Here is a 16,523-nt window from a genome sequence, read left to right on the forward strand (position 1 = left end):
TTCTGTAAATCCAAATATACTACATCTAAACCGGTTCACCTATATCCATGTTTATTAACCCCTTCAAAAAAATGAAGTACATTTGTGAGGCAAGACTTCCCTTGGGTAAATCCATGTTTACTGTGTTCCAATAAACCATGTCTTTCTGTATCCTGTGTGATTTTGATCTTTAGAATAGTTTCCACTATTTTTCCCGGCACTTGAATTCAGGCTCACTGGTCTATAGTTTCCTGGATCTCCCCTGGTGCCTTTTTTAAATATTGGGGTTACATTGACCACCCTCCAGTCTTCAGGTACAATAGATGATTTAATGATAGGTTACAAATTTTTACTAATAGATCTGAAATTTCATTTTGAGTTCCTTCAGAACCCTGGGGGTGCATACCATCCGGTCCAGGTGATTTGCTTCTCTTTGCTTTGTCAATCTGGCCTACTACATTTTCCAGGTTCACAGTGATTTGGTTCAGTTCATCTGACTCATCACCCTTGAAAACCTTCTCTGGAATGGGTATCTCCCCAACATCCTCATTGGTAAACACAGAAGCAAAGAATTAATTTAGTCTTTCTGCAATGGCCTTATCTTCCCTAAGAACCTCTCTAAGGTTGAGTGAAAGACAGAGTGAAATAGAAGGCTAAAGGAGTGAGATGGGAGTGGGAAAAGGGGGAGCTGAGGGGCGAGAGTAGCAGGATGGACTCGCAAGGGGGTAAGAGTGGAAGACGAAAAGTAGAACATTGAGGACTGGAAAATGAGAGAGGGGCAGAAGAAGGGGCAATCTAACTATATGAGGGGTTAGAGAGGTAGAAAAGAGGGAAATGGAAAAAAAATAGATAAAAGGGAAAGATCAAAGAGATGTAGGGGAGAAAGTGAAGATAGGAGGAGAGATAAATGACAAAATGGATAGGAGACTACAGAAAAGGAGTTAAGAGAAAGACAGGAAAAAGGAGAGAGAAACTGAAAAGCAACATGATTAGAAAAAATGCAATGTCCAGACAACACAGGTTGAAAAAAAATGTTATGGTCAGTTTAGTGATTGGACTATGGTGGCTTTGGGATGCTATTTCTGATATCTTTGTATTTTTCTCAGACAGGAAATACATTCTGTTTCTCTTTCTCTAGTGTTAAAGTGTAATGCAGAGTTTGACTTCTTGGGGTTTCCATTTCAGTTTTAGTCCATTTCTAATTTGTGGTAATTTAATTTATTCATATTTGGTATTGTGTTAGTGTGCATGTTTCTGTATAAGAGAACAGGAGCAGTCTGGCTTGTTTTTGTTTTTCTGGTACAAGGTGTATTGCTGTGCTAGGGCCTGATGTTGTATTTGCAGTGCCTCCTTTTCATGGGTAGGGATGTTACCGTTTGACTCTGGCAGTTAGTATGTTATGGTATGGCAAGTTTGCTCTATAGCAGGGGTGGGCAAACTTGTGTGCTGGGGGCACATTACAAGTTATTGAGTGAACGAGGGCTGGAGGTTGGGGTGAGGTGGGTCACAGTTGACCCAGCAATCAAATCCCCACCACTTGCTGCAGGCATTTCAGTATCCAGCAGGCTTAAGCACCATCACTTTTAGCACCAAGGAGCCCCTTCAAACCCTGATCCCAGCGTCTACCAAAATCAGTAAAAACCAACAGGTACAAGGTGGTTTCCCAGCTAGCAGACCACCTAACCTCAATCCCAAATGCAGGCCATAAAGAATAAATAGAGTGCAGGTATAAAAACTGGACTGGAAATCACTAAAAGCCGGACTCATATGCAGTGCAATAAATCAAAAACAGAAATATCACTATTCCTCATAAATCAAAGACAAGAAATATAAATCAATCATAACAGTGAGAAACCATACTAATAAAAATCATATTTCAAAACAGATAACAAATAGAGCACCACCTAATAATTAAGAATAATAAGGATAAAACAAACTTTAAACTTTTCCCCCAAATCAATCAAATATTTCAAAACAGCAGACATATCTAGCACTTAATAATTAAAACTAATAAGGGCAAAAAAATAATAAAATTCCCCCGCCCCCATACCTGGAAACCTTTCATTTCCAGTCATCGTGAAATTGTAGAGGATTGGAAGGGAAAGGAGAGTAGGGCTCACACTAACTTCCTCCTCTCTCTTGCCCACACTCACACTCACACACACCTTTCTATTCTCTCTTCTTCTCACTCCCCTCTTCTACTTCCTCCCTCCCTCCCTCTTACCTTCCCTTTCACTTACCTTCAGTATTTCACTCTCCTTCCCTTTCACTCAACCCCCTCACCCTCCTCCCTTCCATCAATCACCCTCCCACTCAGTCCCCTCTGTCACTCACCCCTCATTCCCTGTCACTCCTTCCCATTTGCTCCCTTCATTTCCCTCCCCTCCTTCCCTTTTCCTCTCTCACTCATTCTTATTCCCATTCACTCCCTGTCACTCACCCTTCCACTCAATCCCCTTATCTCTGACACTTATCCCCTCACTCCCACTCACCCTCTTCTGTTTCTCATTCTCACCCCTTCTCTCTGTCACTCAGCCCTCTACCCCACCCCACCCATTCACTCTTTCCCTTCCCTTCCTTCTTAGTCCCTCACCCTCTCCTTCCCATGCACTCATGTCCCTTCCATTTCACTCACTCACCATTCTCGCCACTTTCTCTTCCTTCCCTGTCTGTCCCTTCCCTTACTCCCCTATTACTCACTAATCCTCCTTACAGCAGCATGGGACCTTTCCTTGCTGGGGGGGGGGGGGGGAGATGGAAACCCCATCAGTGCGCCGGCAATGGGACCTCTCCTCGCTGGCGGAGGGGGTGGGAACCCCACCAACACATTTAAAACGTTCCAGTGCTCCGACCTGCCTGCTCAAAGGACAAGCATCATCAAGGGTGGTATCTTGGTCTTTGATGATGACGATGGACACTTGGGCAGGCAGGTTGGAGCATCAGCAGGCCACACACAATGGACAGTGTCCCAGTGATAGGCAGGCCAGACTGGAAAAAAAAACCCTTTAAGGGCCAGATTTGGCCCGTGGGCTCTAATTTGCCCACTACTGGTCTATAGTACAATTTTGGCTGGTTTTGTATTATTTCACAGTGTTACTGGGAGCAGACGTTGTGCTGCTGTACCTGAAGTAACACCTGAATCAGAATATCATTTTTGTATGGCAATTAGTAATGGAGCTTGGCAAGAGGCAGCTGTGGAGGGAGCCATGGGGATGCCTGCAGGGATCAAACTAATAGGGTGGCTGCCCTCTCAGAAATCACGTAGGATGGCTGCCTGATGACAGCTGCATGGGAAGATAGAATAAAGATCCTTTAAAATGATATGTCTAATTCTGTGTTTTGAAAGGATTGTTCTTGGGGAAGTGGAAAGACAGCTGCTGGGGGGGGGGGGGGGAGAGGAATGGGAGACCTCATGGACCCGTGTCCCGGATCCCTTAGGTATCTTGCAATGCCTCTGACTGTAAGGTCACTTCAAGCTGATTATAATGCGGCAGGTTACATTACAGTTAGGGGGTTTCATTACGCTGATTACAGTTACATTAGGGGGTTTCATTACGGTGAGGTAGATTATGGTAAAAGTTAGGCGGCATTTTGCCAGCAGATTTGCGTGTAACACATCATATAGATGTATCAAGGTCTTTACATAGGTCAGTTTCTCAAGTCTCTCTGCTTCCTAATATGAGCGTTAGTTTCTTTGCCATTAGCTGATGCTGAACAGGGGGACAGGTTACAGAGGGAGCCATGGGTTGAGTGAACAGTCATGTTTTTAATTGGCTCCGGAAGTCTAACTGGTCATTGATTCCTTGTAGATAGAGAGGGGAGTACACTCCATAGGTCTGGTGCCACACTTCTGAAGGCTCTTGACACTGGTATTTTTTTCAAATGGATTGTTTTAAGAGGCAGGGTTGTTAGCTTTTTTTTGTTGCCTTGAGCGAAGGCTTCTTATTGGGTGATTCCCTTTACCTTTTCAGCCAGACATGCGGAGCCAATGATTTTTCAGTGCCTTGAATGTGAATGCTGACCTGAAATTGGCTCCCTAGCAAGATGGGAAACCAGTGCAGGGCGACTAAGAAGTGGAAAGCATATTCCCATTTCTTGCCGCCTTTGATCTGGTAGCGACATTTTGGAGCATCTGCAATCTTTTTTTTTTTTTTTTGGTAGTCCTGTGCTGGTGTTGCAGTAGTCAATGTGTGCAAGTACTATGGTTTGCATTAACTGTTTTGAGGTCAGTTGGTAGCAGGCAGGGGCATTGTTGCTTCTCCATTCAGAGGGGCTCCAATGCCGCCTTGTCACTGCTTTTATTTGGCTCCCTATGGTCGAGCAGAGTCTGATTATAAAACAGTCCGAAGGACAGATTGCATGTGGGAAAGAAGTGTTACGTCTCATTCGCCAGTCTTCAGGGGTAAAAAAAGAAAATGAGAATACTACTAGAGAAATTTATGTTCTAACAGACTAAAGGAATATCGCAAATTACAGCCTGCTTCCAGTCAGAGTTAAAGATGAGATGTGCTTCATTCTCACGCTTTCTGCTTCAGATAGGAGCAACCAGGAAGAAGATGGGACTAATTAGCTTCATTTTGTATTATTAGGAAAGGTCTGGGTCCCCAAGCAGCAGCCTCTTGATCCTGTTCTAGAAAATGTGACTCTGGAGCCAGAGCTGGAGGAAGCCCTGGCGAATGCTTCGGATGCAGAGCTCTGTGACATTGCAGGTAAGCAAGTACTAGAGACTTTAATGGAGAGGGGCAGGGTGTTAATTCTGTATTTGCTTTCTCCTCTTTGGGCATTTTACTGTCAGTGGTTTGTACTGTAAAAGTTTGTGCTGAAATCTGTTGAACTGTATATAGAGTACACCTCTTGATATTCAGGTCCCTCCCCCTTAGATTTTTTTTTCCCTCATTTGATAACCCACCCAGTCCAGTCCACCTGCCCGGGCAACTTTCAACTTCCCTTGTTGGCAGAGCATGGAAGAGGTTATCTATTCCAAGGCTGAGCCCTGTGCCAGCAGGGGGCGCCACTACGATCGCAGCTGCCTTCTGCCATTCCTGGGAGATTACGGGCATCTGCTCCATGATGGAACTGAGTGCCTTCGAACAGAAAACCGAAACATGAGCGTCCTTTGCTGCAGCACACAGGGATTGATTGTCCCCTCGCTTCGCCTACCCTCCCTGCCCAAATTTTCAGTTTGATTTGCATATTTCCCATTTAGATTGAGTAAATCAGATTTTTCAAAGCAGCATCTGACCAGAAATCATTTTTTTGTGTGTGCAGGATTTCTCAGATTTCTTTATAAGGCAAGATTGTATATCCTTGTCACTCAACAATTAAAACCTAGCCACAAAAAATAAAACAGTGTTTCGGTAGTAGGGGTCTATGATTCTCCACCTCTCCCTGTGACTTTCTGAACCATGGAGTCTGAGCTCTGTGTGTGCTCTCTGGTTTGAATGCAGCTGGGTGTTACAAACACAGAATTGGACTAAGGACTTTTGGGAGCATCCTATACCTTTCCAAAAAAAAAAAAAAAGTAACTATGCAATGTATATCTGATTCAGAATTCTTCACTTTGCAGAGCAACTGAATTGAAGTGAATTTTTTAAATTTATATTCTGCCTTTTTTTACTGGTCAGCCACTTCAAAGCGCACTACCTTAAGGTAGCGCAGATATTTCCCTGTGCCCAGAGGGCTTACAATCTCCATGCAGTTTGTCGCCAGATTGCCAAAAGAATGACTGCAGCTGTAATTGTGAACGGTTTTGCCCATACGCCATTAGTCCTTGGAAAGCTATAAATCACAACTTCCCTGCAATATTAATGATTTATTTTGTGACAGATGAAATATCGCAACCAAAGTACAGTACAGAATATATTTAGGGACCTTTGTTTTCAGTTTTTATGCTTGAGAATTTCAATGTGAGAACAGAAAAGAAATGGGTGGAAAAATGATTTTTCTCCAGTGTGTTACATTGGTCATTTTCCACTGACTTTTTTTTTTCTTACATGGAATTTCCCAGGCAAAATAAAATAAAAACTGAAAACGAAGGTCCCCAGAAATACCCCAAGATGGAAGGTTAAATCAGAGGGTATGAAGGAGAATGCAGCAGCCTTCCCCTGCCCCTGATGTAACAAACCTGATAAAAAGCCTATAAAACAGTGAAAATAGCTAGAATGCATGTAAAGTTTTTGGAAGGTGGCATTGGCTTGACATTTATTGTCTGGCATTTGGTTTTATGAGATGGCTACTGAACGTTCTATGATGGAATTTAAACTGTTTTGACCACATTTTTTTTTATTCTGGGATGCCATGAGTATGACAATTCTTTGTCTACTTCATGTATATATGGTGACATATAAAATTTTTGAAAATCTTCATTTAAAAAAATGTTAAGAAATTTGGAGATCTCCCTTTTCAAAAATGGGTCACCTTTCGAGACGGCTGAGCAGTGGTCAACTCTGTGCAGCCTCTGGGGAAAAAAAAACAAACCAGGCCAATACTATGGGAAGCAGGATTCACCTGCAGGATTCAAGAGATCACCAGAAAAAATGGCCACTGTTTTCCAAAGTAAGGGAAAATTTAAAATAAAAGGCAGAGGGAGTCCGAGGTGGAGAGACTGAGAGTGGGACTCCAAATCGGGGGGTGCCTGCTGAGACTGACCTTGCCGAGGGAGGTGAGAGACCCCGGAACATCTTTCTCGCTTGTTGGGAACTCGGCAGGGGGAGGTGCCCCAGTGACATCATTGCTGCGCGTCTCCAGACAAATTTGGACGGCAGATGCGGGAATTTGGAGTCCGAGGTGGAGAGACTGAGAGTGGGACTCCAAATCGGGGGGTGCCTGCTGAGACTGACCTTGCCGAGGGAGGTGAGAGACCCCGGAACATCTTTCTCGCTTGTTGGGAACTCGGCAGGGGGAGGTGCCCCAGTGACATCATTGCTGCGCGTCTCCAGATAAATTTGGACGGCAGACGCGGGAATTTGGAGTCCGAGGTGGAGAGACTGAGAGTGGGACTCCAAATCGGGGGGTGCCTGCTGAGACTGACCTTGCCGAGGGAGGTGAGAGACCCCGGAACATCTTTCTCGCTTGTTGGGAACTCGGCAGGGGGAGGTGCCCCAGTGACATCATTGCTGCGCGTCTCCAGATAAATTTGGAGGGTAATCGGCGCTCAGCCGCCGTCGGCACGCGGCCGGCGAAGGCTAGAAGGCTCCTAGACTCTTCGAGATATTCCCCTATTTTTGACTCTCTTTCACGCTCTCCTTCTTAAATACTTATATGTTGTTTAACTAGGTGAGTGTAAACCGTCATAGTTTGTTTAGGCACTGAGTTGCTATGCCACATACCAAACGCAAAGGTAGGGTAAGGCAGGAAGCCTCAACCCCTGTATACCCATCCTTGGTTCAAACAACAATGACTGGTTTCTTTTCAGCAGAAAAAGAACCCCTGGAGAGTCCCATTGGAGGTGGGGAAGGAGAGCAATCTACCCCCCCCCCCCGGGAGAAGTCAGTCTAAGTCCCAGGGCCCCAATGACAGCTATTCCCCCTGGTAGCACTGCAAATAATCCGGATCTAGGTTCCACTCCTTTACGGAATGCGTTAGGACCGGAAACCCTGATTGAGGAAGTATCAGGATTGAATATTGCAGAGCAAAGAAGGGAGGGAGAAATTGAACTCCCCCCATCTAGGGTGGGAACTAATGGAGAAGGAGTCTCCATTATGAGAAGTGACTCAGACTCATCCTCAGGGGACAGCAGTAGACAAGACCTTAATGGGCAGCAAATGACATCTTCGAGTCCACAAATATTGTTAGGACAGGCTACTAATGTGACTATGGATACGATTTGGCAAGCCATTGTGATTTTGCAAAAGAATATCCAAAGTTTAAATGGTAATATTAGGGACATGCAAATGTCCTTAATAAATTTGACTCCAACTGTTACTGGTCAGACAGAATCAATAAAAAAGGTAGAAGAAGACATCAAACAAATTAAAACAACTCAATTTTCTATAATTCAGGGAGAAACGATTCTACAAAAAAAAGTTGAAAACATAGAGAACTCAATTAGATATAATAATTTGAGAATAATTAACTTTCCAATGTGTAAAATGATGTCTGCAATTGAAGAATTATTTCTCAGAAGTACTCTTATTACCATCAGATCAGTTTCCCATAATAATGAATGCATATTTTGTTAGTTGGAATAGTAATGTGGTTCCAGAACAAGGAGGAATTGATACCTCCTTAAATGTGACTGATTTAATAGAATCATCCCTCAGTACCCAAGTTGAAAAAAGGGGCACGTTATTGGTCAAATTTACTGATGTTATGCAAAGGGAAAAAATTTTAAAATTGTACTTGGCCAAACGAAACTCTTTTTACTTGGGACAGTGGGTATGGATCTACCCTGATCTCTCTAAAGAAACACAGATAAGGAGGAAAAAGTTTTTCTCATTGATAAGTCAGGCCAGAACTTTTGGTTATCAAGCATTAATGAGATTCCCATATGCTGAAGGAGTAAGATATGTGTACTTTGAACCCGCTCACTTAGAGAGGTTCTTGGAAGCTCGCCGTAAACCTGAGGTAGTAGCTGATGTCACTCAATAAGTTGGGAAAGATTGTTATTTCTGCTAAACCCTAGATATTAATTATTATACAATAATATTGTAATATTATTTGCTCAAGTATAGGACCCCCTAAGTCCTTATATGGTTAAAGGAGAGGAATATGTGAAATTTTTTTTTTTCCTTATCTGGTTATTGAAGAAATGTATGACTAAAATTATTTGATTTTTCTTTCCTCTCTATATTGTTAGATTTAAAATGGAATGTATAATCCTTGGAAAAAGATAAATAAATAATAAAAAAAAAATAAAATAAATAAAAGGCAGAAAATTCAGCAAGCAGTCCAAACTAAACAGCTTCTTAAACAATTCACAAATTTCAGAGGTTGTTACTCACTTTCTTCTCATGTTACTGAGCACAGCCCAATAGAACATTCCGGATTAGTTTCCCACTGAGGCCTTTGATCTCTTGCAGACTCCAATGGAAAACAGGAAGCTGCTGCTTCTTAATCCACACTCACTGGATCCAGACTCACACAGTTAGAATGGTGTTCCCTTGGGTTATGGGTCTTATGGGTTATGGGTCTTATGGGTAACGGCAGCAGGCCATCCTTCCGGATGGCCTGCTGCTGTTACCAGAGAGCCAACTGGGTCACGCTGGGGCTGCCCTCTCTGAGCTCCCACATAAGACGTCTTCCTCTAAACTCCAGAACTCTTATTGTAACACCTCCCAGTGTTTTATAGAAGGATTATATATACCAAACACCCTGCCCATCTCTTATCACTCACTCTCTATACCGTTCCTCTTGGATCTTCCATTGCTGGAAAATTCTCCTATTGTTGCAAATCTCTTTATTTGCATAAAAATGTAACAAAAAAAATACCATAGAAGAAAAAAATTCAGGTAACAAATATAGTCAAGTGTGCATGCTTTTTATTTCATGTGCACTCATATAGATAAAATGATAACTTTCAAACATCTGCGCGCAGTGGCTTATAGGCGCGTATATGGGCATGTGCAGATTTATGACAGTATTTTATACAATGTGCATATTTTTAGCCTGCAGTATACATGCACATGTATGCTTACACATGAATACATTCAATGAATTGAACATGCCTACTTTTCCTATTTAAAAAAATGTGTATATTTTATGTGCAAAAATTAAAGCAGGACTTAATTGTGCAAATTGTGACTTATGCACAATAAGTTAATATATTTTAAAACATGCACGCATAATTGAATTTACCAGTTTTACCAGTTCCTCCACCAGTTTGCCCAGTCCTTCTCCAGGTCATCAAGACCCTCCTGGGTCAGCCTGAACTCCTCTGTTCAAACAGACGACCCATCCAGCCAACAGTACACAATAAATCTGATTAATATCACTTTTGCAAGAAATAGGTAATTAGCAGGTGTAAAACTATGCAAATAAATTGGCAAATCTATGTGCATAAGTTTCTTTTAAAATAGTAATGTACATGCATAAATGTTGGTCCCTCCTAGACCACCCCTAGATCGCCACTTTTTACGCATGTGTGTGTGTGTGTGCAAAAGCCGAAATATGCCTATGTGTTTGATTAGAAATAGTATCTGCACGAGTAGGTGATACTTATGCAGATGTCATCTCTATAGTACTGATCTCACTAAAAGGTAGCAGTTGAGTTAATCTGGCTTTGATCAAGTGAGGGAGCAGAAGGTGTCAGACCTTACCTTGTCAGAGACTGCTCTAAAGTGCCAGAAAATCACGGAAGTTGAGCACAGAGAGGACAGGAATGCCATTCTGTGGAAGAGTTCTGTGTGAATGTGTGTAGCAAAAAGTGTGTCCTTGAAATTGGAGTCAAAGGTAAGAAATAGGTTCAGAAAAGTTTGGAGGACACGTGGGATTTGAAGAGAGAGAGAGAGTTTGAGATGGATTTGTTGCTAAACTCTCATTCTTATTGGAAAAAACTGGAGATATATCCTGTTCCTAAATACTGTACAGCTGTAATGGTTATATTAACATTTTCCCTGAAGAGAAACAAATTATAAATAAGAGTAGATTATCAGTGGAAGGGATTTCAGGTTTAGATGCCAGATTCCTTAATATTGAAAACTGTGTAATAAGTTACAGTGTGGATTTAAGAATAATTCTGAATCTAAGAATAATCCTTGATAACAAGAAGGAGGATGCACAGTTAGGGGCAGATTTTTAAAAAGTACGCTGGATTTTATAAGATACGCGCGTAGCCGTGCGTATCTTATAAAATCCGGGGTCGGCGCGCGCAAGGGGGTGCACATTTGTGCAACCTGCGCGTGCCGAGCCCAGCGTGAGCTGCCTGTTCCCTCCGAGGCCGCTCCGATTTTGGAGCGGCCTCGGAGGAAACTTTCCTTCGCCCTCCCCCCACCTTCCCCTCCCTTACCTTTGTCGGCAAAGTTACGCCTGTCGGCTGGCAGCCCCGCTCCGTCCTCCGGTCCCGGGGGCTGGTCCGGAGGCCTCGACCACGCCCCCGGGCCAGCACCACGCCCCCAAAATGCCGCATCGTTTCGGGAACGCCCCGGACACGCCCCCTCCCGCCCCTTTTCGAAAGCCCCGGGACTTACGCACGTCCCGGGGCTTTACGCGTGCCGGCGGCTTATGCAAAATAGCCGCGCCGGCGCGCACGGGCCTTTTAAAATCCGCCCCTTAGTGTGGAAAAGAGAGAGAATTTTGATTGTGCTTACAATTCTATGACAGTACAAGGCAAACAAGCTTAGCATAAGAGAGCTGGCAATAGAGTTCTGTTACTAGCAGAGCATTCAACAGGGACACTTACTATCTCCAAGAGGACCTTATATACTCATCTACAGCAGCAGTTAAGACAAAGTGACTGAGTGTGCCAGATTTGTGAGTAGAAAGGAAAGTGTGTGAGTGGGAAGAGTTTATTTCTCTCACATTGATTCCAGATTTCCTCTGTGCTCTAGTGAGAATAGGGAAATTTAATTATTGGGGTTTTTTTTTGCTATACAAAATAAGTTCCAACAAGCTTTCGTGGACATACATTTAGGGAACTCCTATCTAGTACTTCTTCGGAAGATAAACGGGGTTAGAATATTGGAGGAACACTCTATTATTTTAATTAAAGCTTAGAGAGATCCAAAAGGAAGCCAAGAGACTACGCAGACCTTGGAGAAGGAGCTCCATTCAGCTACTTCAACTAATACCTGCTACCAGCATTTTGCCAGCCCAGTGGATCAGCACTGGTGGAGGGGACAAGGATTTATTTTCACCAACTTGTCAGCTAAGTTTTCATGCAACTTAAGGTTTAGCTAAACTGCATCACTGACAACATTACAAAGAGAAAGAAAAGTAAGAGAAAGACATAAAAACAGGGACAGACATGTCACTGTAAAGGAAAGAGCACACAATACAGGAGAACCTAAGACTCACAAAGATTGGAAAACATTTACGAGAGCCTGTGAGAAGGGAAAAGAATAACTGAAAGCATACAGAGACAGATAAACACAGGCATATACCTTCAGGCTGATGCAATATCATTGCGTAAAAAACATGCTTCCAAACTGGGCGCATGTTTTTTGTATGCGCGCACATCCACCTCTCCTGGGTGCTCAATGCAATAGGAAAATGAGCTGCTGCGCTAAAAGGGACGCACAATGGGTAATTTGTGCTTCCCTAGTGTTCTGCATCGGGCACCCAGGAGAGTAGCTGTGTGTCCACAACAGCCAGGCCACAGCTCCCTCCCCATCCCCCACCACCCGGAAGGGCTGTTCCTGATTGCTCCTTTTCACTGGCATGTGACAGTGAATGGACCAATCAGTAGTAAGTGAAGGACTCCTTTAGCTGGGCCAGAACCTGGGGATTCTGCTTTCTGTGGTCCATCCTACTATATTGCGACGATACTAATAGGAGGAATCGCAGAAAGCAGGAGGTTTGTTTTTTTTCATGAGCCCTTGAGCACGGCATGCTTTAACATCTGCTCCCGGACAGGCATTAAATTTGCTGTTTTAAAATGAGCGTCTTGGCCGCGTGGCAATTTTTGGCATTGTAGAGTAATAGCAATTGCTTCATCTATATGGAATTTGCATGTGATGAGCGCTATTAGTTACGCGCTTCATTGGACACACTAATCCCCGTATTGCATTGGGCGTAAGTCTAGCATTTTCAAAATGCACGTCTAACAGCGTGTTAAGCGGCACCCTGGCCTGAGAACCCAATATTGCATTGGCCTGTTTTGTCTTTAGTTACCTGGAATCCCATCGGAAATCAGTGCTCAGCTGAAAGGCAGAAAAAACATGACACAAAGACTCATATTTCTTAAGAAACATTAAGTAGTGTTCCAGTTACAAGTAAAGCACCCCAGGTTATTGTAAAACTGACTGTACTTTATCTGATTGGTTATACAATAGTTGAAAGAATCAGTTCTCTTCTTAGGTTTATATTGTTACCTATACCAGCAAAGGGGAAAGTGTTAAATGTTGATGTTGAAACTATTAATGCAAATTTGTTGGCATTCTGCCAATGATTTCAGGATGTTAAGAAAAATAAAACTGGACTTCTAAAGTTACTTTAAATGGAATTGTCATCCATCTGGTTATTGCTTTCAAGACTCTGTCTTCCCTGGGAGACTGCCCGGGAGGGCTCAGTCCCTTGTTTCCTTTGAGAAGACCCAGCCGGAAGAAGAGCAACACTTTTCTCTGTCAGTCTTCACGGTAACATCTTATAGTGACTCACTCCCTACCAACAGAAACCCCATTACTATTGCCACCGTACCACTGAAGCAGGAGAGTCATTACCCCAAAGCGACTGATAGGTTAGAATAGCTACAGGTGAATGTGCACTCCTGCATTCTGCAGATAAATTCATGCTTTTTTTCTTTCCTTCATAATACACTGTAACTGCAGGAAGTGCAGGCAGATTTAGACTCCCTATTGGCCGAGGGTTGTAACCTAAGCCTCTTATGAGGCTGAACCCTTCGCTACCACTCTTGGATAAACAGGGATCATCCATGCATCTCATAACGTAATCAAGAAAAGATTAGAATTAGTCACCACTGTGCCATTAGAAAGAATGTAAGATTGCATGGCACATGTTTATTTAGGTATTCTGGGGCCTAGTAGTTCTCATTTTTTCTTCCAGCTCAATCAGGACAGTGGGATCCTGCTGTCCCAAGTCTTCATCTGCAGCCTTTGCTCCTCTACTTTCTTAAACCCTGCCACTGTTCCTTCATTGCAGCCAATGGTCCTGAGGCCAGGAGCCATGCACCCCGTATCATGGGCTCTAAACCAGTCACTGGATATCGCCCTTGACTCCCAGGCCCAGTGACCCAGGAGATGGAAGACCCATTTAGGGAATTGAACCAGGGACTTTCCTTATAGAAGGGGCATGGCATTTACCACCGAGCCACCGGGCTGGCAGTACATATTTCAAGAAAATAAATAACGTTTTTTAAAAACTACTTTCATAGAATGTTTTTGGAATGTTTTCTTCTGTTAATAAATCAGATAGAGGCCGATATTCAAAAGCCATTTAGATGAATAACTGAAAAGTTATCCAGCTAACTTAACTAGCCACTCCGCAGCTGAATATCAACCTCATAATTTTTTTTAATCCAAAAATTGAATATAGCTATATCAGAATATCTAGAAATGCTTTGATTTGCAGTGTTAAAAAAAAAATGGCTAAAGATGCCCTGTGTGTGCTTCCACTGAATCAGCTGTCCGTTATGGCAGGTCTGTGGATCTCCTGCAGATTTCTGGAGTTTTCTAATGGCCAGCATATCACTATGTATGCAGCATGTGTACATGTCTATGTAATCTGTTTGTTCCTTGTTTGCGTGCAGATGTCGGCCCGCACCCAGGTACGCGGCTATTTTATAACATGTGCGCAAATGGGTATGCACGTGTGTGTGCGAAAGCCGTTTCTACTGCATAAATTGGAGAATTTTAAAAGGGGCATGCACCAATGCTATTCCCAGTTTTACCATTTTGTCCCCAGTTCACCCAGTTAAGAGAGAGGTCCTCCAAACCCACTTAGTTTAATAGCCTTCACTCCCCCTAGTTAGCCCCAGCCCTTAAAATCCTGCAGATCTGCCTAGTTTTCTTTATATTTACTTACATGGCATCCATAGCAGAAGTAAAGTTGCACGGCAGGAGGCCTCAGTGCACACCGGGTTGCATCAGCGTTTGCTCGCACATCTTTGGTTCATGCCCGTGTCTTGTCCAGACCATGCCCTACCTCATAAGAGCATCCTGTTTCCAACAGTGGCCAATCCAGGCCATAAGAACCTGGCAAGTACCCAAAAACTAAGTCTATTCCATGTTACCATTGCTAATGGCAGTGGCTATTCTCTAAGTGAACTTAATAGCAGGTAATGGACTTCTCCTCCAAGAACTTATCCAATCCTTTTTTAAACACAGCTATACTAACTGCACTAACCACATCCTCTGGCAACAAATTCCAGAGTTTAATTGTGCGTTGAGTAAAAAAGAACTTTCTCCGATTACTTTTAAATGTGCCCCATGCTAACTTCATGGAGTGCCCCCTAGTCTTTCTACTATCCGAAAGAGTAAATAACCGATTCACATCTACCCGTTCTAGACCTCTCATAATTTTAAACATCTCTATCATATCCCCCCTCAGTCGTCTCTTCTCCAAGCTGAAAAGTCCTAACCTCTTTAGTCTTTCCTCATAGGGGAGTTGTTCCATTCCCCTTATCATTTTGGTAGCCCTTCTCTGTACCTTCTCCATCGCAATTATATCTTTTTTGAGATGCAGCGACCAGAATTGTACACAGAATTCAAGGTGGGGTCTCACCATGGAGCGATACAGAGGCATTATGACATTTTCCGTTTTATTCACCATTCTTTTTCTAATAATTCCCAACATTGTTTGCTTTTTTGACTGCCGCAGCACACTGTACCGACGATTTCAATGTGTTATCCACTATGACACCTAGATCTTTCTTGGGTTGTAGCACCTAATATGGAACCCAACATTGTGTAATTATAGCATGGGTTATTTTTCCCTATATGCATCACCTCCTTTTGAAAACTTTCAAGATGTGTGCACTGCGAAAGATATGCACGTATCTCGGCGGCTTTTAAAACTCACTCGGTACGCAGAAGCCCAACTTCTTCGCGTATCCCCTAATTAATGCATTGGGCTTTTAAAATTCCACCTCTAAGCATTTAAGACTGGTTGACCCAATCAGCAATTATTAAGGTAATATCTTTCAGCAGTGAGAACATTTTTATATTGAGGACAAAATACTTAGCCTTTTCAGTGCAGGAGTCTTGTTTAATGTGGACTCTGATATGTGCATGTTGGGACAGTCTTCTCCACCTGTAAGCTATGGAGCAAGAAGGCCACCGAAGCATAATTGGACATTTTGTCCTCGATTGCTATCAAGATGGCATTTTCCTGTACCAGTCCAGATAGAGCAAAAATATTTTTTTAAAGAGGAAAATTATTCTCTCATATTTTAATGGGATTTTGGAAAAGAGTGGAAATGTATTTTATTTAAACAAGAATGTATGGGTGCTTTTGGAGTAAAGGTCAAAAAGGTCCGATTTTGTCTGTTCATTTACAGGTTGAATGATGTCTTCTGTTTGTACAAGTCTTTCCATAAATGCCTGTTCACTTACTCATTTTTGTAATTTTATGAAAATAACATTATTTTCCCACTAATCTAAGGTTCTGATATATTTAGTAAATATCTGTTTGTTTTCCCCCCCTTCTTCATTTAAACCATGTTTATTTTTTTTCAGCCTTCCATGCCTCATGACATCATCCATCTCATTAGAAGTCTCAAAGGGACTGTAAGGCAACCATGCCAGTAAAATAACTTTTGCTCCTGCTCCAAAATACGAATGCAAAACTGCCTCAAGCGTTCATGTTTTTTGTTTCTTTTGCGTGAAGCAAAATGCACTGCTTTGCTGTAATGAATTGCCTGCAAATCGAGACTTCGATTTTTGCATTGATCATGCTGTTTGTCTCTTCTTAAAACTAGTATTCGTGGGGAG

At 42.7% G+C, this 16,523-nt stretch overlaps 1 protein-coding gene across 3 annotated transcripts in view; it reads left to right on the forward strand.

Annotated features, from left to right (window-relative positions):
- TMOD1 (tropomodulin 1) overlaps positions 1-16,523 on the forward strand; it is a 196,022-nt gene that overhangs the window by 107,456 nt on the left and 72,043 nt on the right. For all 3 annotated transcript variants that reach the window (XM_029603559.1, XM_029603569.1, XM_029603550.1), the window contains one exon: positions 4,569-4,688. In XM_029603559.1, coding sequence (XP_029459419.1) covers positions 4,569-4,688 — 120 coding nt within the window. The remainder of the gene's footprint in view (positions 1-4,568; positions 4,689-16,523) is intronic.

Source organism: Rhinatrema bivittatum, chromosome 1 (genome assembly GCF_901001135.1).
Source record: "Rhinatrema bivittatum chromosome 1, aRhiBiv1.1, whole genome shotgun sequence".
Classification (NCBI taxonomy): Eukaryota; Metazoa; Chordata; class Amphibia; order Gymnophiona; family Rhinatrematidae; genus Rhinatrema; species Rhinatrema bivittatum.